Source organism: Panicum virgatum, chromosome 7N (genome assembly GCF_016808335.1).
Source record: "Panicum virgatum strain AP13 chromosome 7N, P.virgatum_v5, whole genome shotgun sequence".
Taxonomy (NCBI): domain Eukaryota; kingdom Viridiplantae; phylum Streptophyta; class Magnoliopsida; order Poales; family Poaceae; genus Panicum; species Panicum virgatum.
This window is the reverse complement of record NC_053151.1, coordinates 22451516-22458025: the sequence shown is the minus strand read 5'-3', so window position 1 is coordinate 22458025 and position 6510 is coordinate 22451516. Positions and strand designations below refer to the sequence as shown.

Genomic DNA, 6510 nt, shown 5'->3' with positions numbered 1-6510 from the left:
AAAGTCGAAGTGAAAACTCACAAAGACTTAGCAGAACAATCCTTCCCTTTCCACAACCGCCGCGAAGAATGGGACGGAACAGGTCACTTTCACAACCCGAAGACTGGGGCGAATCAGAAAGCGCCGCGTGTCAAAATTTGACAAGCAGGCGAAAGTTCATAAGGAATAAGAGCGTGAAAGCGACCTGTCCTCCCCGCCCCCTTTTATAGGGGGGTAACTTCGCACTGTTCACACAACGGTAAAAACGAGGAGAAGTCAGAACGACGGCAAATCAGACCTCGACACGTGTAAACAACATACCTTCGGGTCTCGCACACCTCCGACCTTCGGGGGAGACGCTTTCGCATAAATGTCTTGACCGATCTTTGTTTTTTTGAGGGTTCGGCCGGCCGGAGTCGGACCTCACCCGCGAGGGGCTACTGTTGGGGATCGCCTCCTCCCGAAGGTGGTGTGACACGAAGGAATACCGAAGGTTCCCGAAGGTCCCCCAAGGGTATGCCGAAGCTTCAGCGAAGATGACGAAGCATCAACCCGAAGGTTCTTCGAAGATGATGAAGCATCGAAGAGTTCATCGAGGTTCGGCGCCAGAAGATGGTGCCCTGAATTGCCGGGATGCTTCAGGCAGCGCGGAGGTGAAAAATGACGAAGGTGAAGTCCCTCGAAGCTTGTCGAAGGTCGTCGCTAAGGGTCGTCGCTAAGGTTCGTCGAACATCACGGAACCCGGAGGTTCCGAGGACCGTTCGAAGCCACACTCCCGAAGGTTATGACAAGAACCTTCGGGTGTGGCGGGCGACTCAAGAGTGGCAAACGATGAAGGCGGCGCCACACGAAGCTTGTCAAGGACCGCTACCGAAGGTTCCCGAGGGGCAAAAAACATGTGATCCGGGTGGGAGTATTCAAGTCGGACTGTCCAACCTAGGGAAATTACCAAATACCCCTGTTGTAACCTCTTGACCTTCGTGGGGACTGGAGGGTCATTTCTGGAAAGATGTAATAAGGTTGGGGGTATAAATACCCCCTCCCACCCAACTTTGTACGGGTTGGAACATTTTGTACGGGCTATAGTGCAATTTCTATTGTGCAATTCGTGTTCTAGTGTTTTAACCTTCGTTTAAAGAGTATTTTCTCTGTCTGGTGATCGGCCCGAAAATCCGAACAACCGACTACTTTTGAGTTTATTCTAGATCATGAAACTGTAATTGCAAAGGGACGATGCAAGTAGCATGCACATTTGTACATTTGCAACTCTGATTACAGGATGCATATGAATTCTGACAAGTACTCATCTTTAAAAGTAAAAGCTATCAGATCATTTTAAAAAATGGACCTGGGAATACGTCTAGGAGACTTATCGTGAAATGAAAATGAAAATTGAACTGAGCAAACAATTGATGCTACATGAAACAGAGAAAAAGGGAACATGTTAACATGTATAAATCGTTGCAGGGTTCAGGTGGTACAAAGTCAGTATAATCTAAATTTATGTAACCATCTATGTTATCGTTCATGGCAGCATCTGTTGACGCAAAAAATCGGGCATCTGTTGACGCAATAACACACTGACAATCCCGTGGTGGATGCAGGGCGTGCCAGCCAATCTGACATGTTGATTGACAATGGAAACAAAAGGAAAACATTAAATACTCATAGATTGGCTAGAGAACCGATGGATCTTCAACAGGGAACAATACCAGCCGGATCGGCCGATACGAAGCAGAGCAAATCGGCCAACGCAAGGCAGCCGAAGTGCAAGTATGTGTAAATCGACTATGTCAGCCGATTTGATGATGTAAGCAGAGCATAATCCACAAAAGAGCGAACTACACGATGCTACGTGGCAGAGTCTGAGAAAAGATCTAGATCGGCTGTTCAGATAGATTTAAAGATAAGAACAGTAAAAGCCGGCGAAGTCTAGTCTCGGATTGGATAGTTTGGTGATAAAAGCTAAACCTACAAGAATTGGTACGAAAACTTGTAAATCTAACAATTATCGATAAATGGTGAATAAAAAAACTAGACGAAACCACAGCGATGTGCCCGGTAGTTGAAGCCTAGAATTTATTTGATAAAACAGTACTTACGAGATTGCCGGAGGTCGACCGATGCAGCCTTGACGAACTCGAAGAACGACGTTGAGGATGGCTAAAGCGCCGACTTGAAAAGTAGATTGCGAGAAAAGTAAGTGCTAGGAAATTGTAATGGGTTTGTTTGATATTGGTGTGTGTACCCTTTTTTCGACCACGCAGGGTCGCTATTTTATACCCTGAATCACTAAACTCCTAGTCGATTACGACAATGCTTTCTTGCATCTAAAGCAATAAAAACCACCATAACTAAGCATGACTCATGCAAGAGTCGGACTCCTAAACTTGCACCCGATGTCAACCTGGAAACGTTGACCCGCCTCAGCCATGCATCCCTTCTTTGGCGTATTTTATCTCTGCCGCTTTCTTCCTCGATCGGCCAATTCGCCTTATCATAAAATCGGCTGGGTTTCAACCGGCCGGATCCACTCCACCATGCAATCGGCCGAACCCCGATCGGTTGAACCAAAAATCAACTGGCCTCTTCACCTTATCTTTTGACACGTGTCAAAAAACGGTGTCAACACATGCCCCCCAATTTCAGAGTAAATATCTTTTGCTCCGAAATTATCTCGAATTCGGTTGTATTCTTCGTATATCTTGCAGGACCCGATTCCGTATCTTTCCAAGGGCAAGACTATAAATATCTCCCGTTGAACTTCTTCAACCTATCGCCCTTTTCTTCTTTGCTTTGCTACAGAACGCCCAAACTTGAAGCCAATCTCTGCCCGCCGAATCCATGGCTTCTTCAAATTCCACCGATGAATCTCGTCTGGCAGCCTCTGCGGATGCCCCAATGGCAACCCTAGACTCGGTCCTTGAGGTACTCTCTGCAGATTTCCCCATTCTTTCTTCACCGATTTTTGCATCTGCTATTTCCCCTATATGCTTAGATTCGAAATTTTGCATAGGTTCTTAGGAAAAACATCATCATCCCTCATAGTGATAAGCTTGGATTTGCTTTCTTGGGCCCAATGGGCGATTCCGATCCCACTACTTTGATTAATCTGGAGACTGGTAGGATCCCTTTTAAGTATGCCTCCATGAACTTAGCCAATTGGAGCGACTCTTGAAGAACTTGGACTGGTAACACCCCAGGCTGGAAAAACTGGTACTTGGGAATGGCCTCTAAACATAGAGCCTTTCGGGAAGAATACAACATCAGCCAATGTATCACCCTTTCTCTGTCGAATATGGCAAGGAATGAATCTCTATTGATAGTTGCATCATATTTTTTGGTCAGACGCTCTGAATGCCTTTTTGTTTGGTCATGGCCCGATGACCCCCACTTTAGCTGATGTATTCATCCTCATGGGTTTAGACATTTCTTCTTCTGACACTTCCTTCTCATATCGCAATCTCAAACTTTCACATCGGCTAGAGACAAAGGATGCCAGTGGTTGGTCTGGATATGTTTCTCATCATTCCAGAATAGGCACCATTACTGACAGGGAACATGTAGCTTTCTTAACCATGTGGCTGGAAAAATTTGTGTTCTATGGCAAAACGGTTGGTCCAACCTCCAATTTTCAGCCCATAGCCGAACGTTTGGTTAGTGGAACAAAAATTCCCCTTGGGAAACACCTTCTGGGAGCAGTATACAATCTGCTTCATCATGTGGCCATCAGGTTATCAGCCAGAAAACCCGTAGGCAGCTTAGGAGGGCCTTGGTGGTTTGTTAATATGTGGCTGAATCTCCATCTTCGTCATATTCTGGAGCAAGATATTACCAGAATGGTATTTCCGAAAGATCAACCAGAAGAGGCAAAACTAGAAACTCGCCGATGTACGTCATTCGACGAAGCCGTCTCTATGTTCCCAGGTAGTAAGCAAACTGCTTCCAGGGTTGTCGCATACTTCAAAAGCTTCTACCTTGGTCTCTGAGAGAAATCCACCATATGGTTTGCATATAAAGATGAAAATTCAGTGTTTGAACTGCCAACCTTCAGATTCGACACGGCTATTTCTGATGATACTAACAAAGCTCTCTTTGAGGAGATGATCAAACCAGGAATCCTCCCAGCCAATTTCTTTGGAAAAAGTCAACCAGCGACCTATGAATTTTACAACCCATCAGTAGCAGCTCGTCAGCTCAGCTTTGGTCAGCTTCCGGTCAGGCTTTATTTTTCCGACATAATCAAACCGAGGGAGACGATCCCAGATCCTCTTCACTATAGTCAGTTGAAGGACCGGAATCCTGATTCTGCCACTTTTGACTTGGATTCATGGAGGAATGTGTCTTTCCCCTCTCCTATTTTCATGTCATGGTGGGCTGAATGGACTCGGCACTTATTTTGTGTATCTCCTCAAATTTATTGCGCCAAGCTTGACCCCAGTTACGAAATTTATTGCGCCCACCTCCAAGTACCCAGAGCATAAAACGAAAGGCTCCACCAGTGAAGGTGACGACTCAGCGAACTCGCTCTAGGAGAAAGACTGATACTCCTGTTGATTTGCCCAAAGCTGCAGCAGTCTTGATCGACGCCATAAAGGTAATCCTTAATCGGTCAATCTCTTTTGCCTTTGATAATCCTGATTTCATTTTTGTTTTGCAGTCTTGTGGCTTGATTCCTGAAGGTCAACTTGGGAAGGATTTAGAGGCAGAAGCATCATCGGCTGACCGTCGCGAAGGAGAAGAGAACCAGGCGCCAGAGAAGCAATTGGCCGATCAACATGATGAGGTTGAACACCCAGCAGCAGAGGATCCTCTTGAAGAACACCCGAAAGTAGTATCGGCTGAGCAACATGAGAGAGAAGAAAGCCCGACTCCTGAACACTCTCCAGCAAGATCAGCCACACCACCAACGGGGCAAATCGGCACTTCTCAACCTGAAGTATTGACTTCTCAGCCTGAGGGTACTTTGGAACAAATGGAAGCACCCCAGTTCATCTCCATCGATGACAACCAAGAAACGGTCATCAATGATTTTGTACCACCTGATCCAGTTGTGAGTACCTTCCCTTTCCTCTTCTTATTTCTTCTTATCCAGATAGAATCCTTATAATCCTTTTGCAGGTTCAAATTGATCCTCAGATTGGAAGTTCCTCCGGCAATACTTCACGAGTGTTGTCTCTAGGCCCACTTCCTGATGATGCCCGGGCCAAGCTTCGTGATATGCTTCCACTTCTCAACCAAGATATCGGTCAATTGGTTCAAGACGCTGAGCCGATCAGAGATATCTTTAAAACAATCAGAGGACATCTGTCCAGGGATATCACGGAGAAGTTGATTCAGGTAGCTTTCATCGAAAATCGGCAGCTCCAAGTGTTAGACGCCCAAAATCGACTGGAGGACAGAGTCTGTCAGGAGCGGATTTTCAAGAATCGGGAAGCCCATGACTCCCGTGTAACCGATCTTGATGGAAGGATTCAGCTACTGTCTACCTCCCGTGCCGATATTGTCAGCAGCATTGACCGTCTGAAGAGGAGACGTGCCGATCTGATGAAAGAACTCCAGCAAGTTGGTGAGGATCTTGCCCGTGAAGAGAAAAGGCTGGAAGATCTTCCAAGCACAATCGCAGATATGGAGCGAAGGAAAGCTATCTTGCCTCATAAAGCACAAGCTCTTCGGAGGGAGGAACGGCCGATCCCATGTTCAGCCGATGCCGATCGCAGAGAAATTGATGAGGTCGACCAACTGCGTTGAGATGCCATCAATGCGATCCACTCCCTAGGAATAGTTTGATCTATCCTGTGCTGAACTTATTTTGTATCTCGAACTTGCGTTTATGCCTGGAAGTAAATATGGGACGCTCCTCCTCTTCTTTACTCCACGTTTTAGACTATGGCCTCCTCCTCCTCTGTGGACCAGGTTTGTTTTCCCTTTCTGACATCTTCTCGAATTTGAACTTTTCTTTGATGCATTTTCCTTGTTCTTCCCTCAGTCTCCCAACCGTGAAGATGTGGAGAGGGTCTTGACTAACATCAACGCCTTCGGTGCGAATCGGCAGGCGCAATCATCGCTCTACAAAAAAATCTGTTGATCCATGACGATTAAATTTCGTCACAGATCACTAAACAACCGTCATAAAACAGTATCTATGACAATCTCAAATAGCGTCATGTATTGAGCGTCACAGATCACACCTCGTGACGTTTCTTAAACTTTTGTCATGAATTACTTGATCCATGACATTTTAAAAGCATCATAGAATGTCTCTGCACCCCTTGAAGCCTAACCCAAGGCCGTTGTTTATGACGAAAATAAACGTCACGAACAGTATAATTTTCGTCACAAATTCAATTGTCATGTCACACATTAATGACATAGAGGTTGACATGGCTATTGACTTGGCGACGACATGGATAGCAATGATGACGTGTAAATTGACATGATCAATGACACGACTGCTGACATGGCTTTGATGTGGAAGTAGTGATAACATGGCTGATGACATCACCACTGCAGCCCATTTGTGGACCGGCC

General features: G+C 45.8%; 1 protein-coding gene across 1 annotated transcript; it reads left to right on the top strand.

Moving 5' to 3' along the window:
- The first annotated feature begins 4424 nt into the window (after positions 1 to 4424).
- On the top strand, positions 4425 to 5823 carry LOC120682532. The gene is made up of 3 exons (XM_039964487.1): positions 4425 to 4576; positions 4640 to 5032; positions 5101 to 5823. Exons 2-3 carry the CDS (start codon positions 4955 to 4957, stop codon positions 5728 to 5730), a joined length of 708 nt encoding a protein of 235 aa, XP_039820421.1. The 5' UTR covers positions 4425 to 4576; positions 4640 to 4954; the 3' UTR covers positions 5731 to 5823.
- Positions 5824 to 6510: the final 687 nt, after the last annotated feature.

Coding starts and splice junctions, on each gene's coding strand:
- LOC120682532 (XM_039964487.1), top strand. CDS start 4,955: ATGGAAGCACCCCAGTTCATCTCCATCGATGACAACCAAGAAACGGTC. Junction 5,033..5,100: donor TTGTACCACCTGATCCAGTT/GTGAGTACCTTC, acceptor ATCCTTTTGCAG/GTTCAAATTGATCCTCAGAT.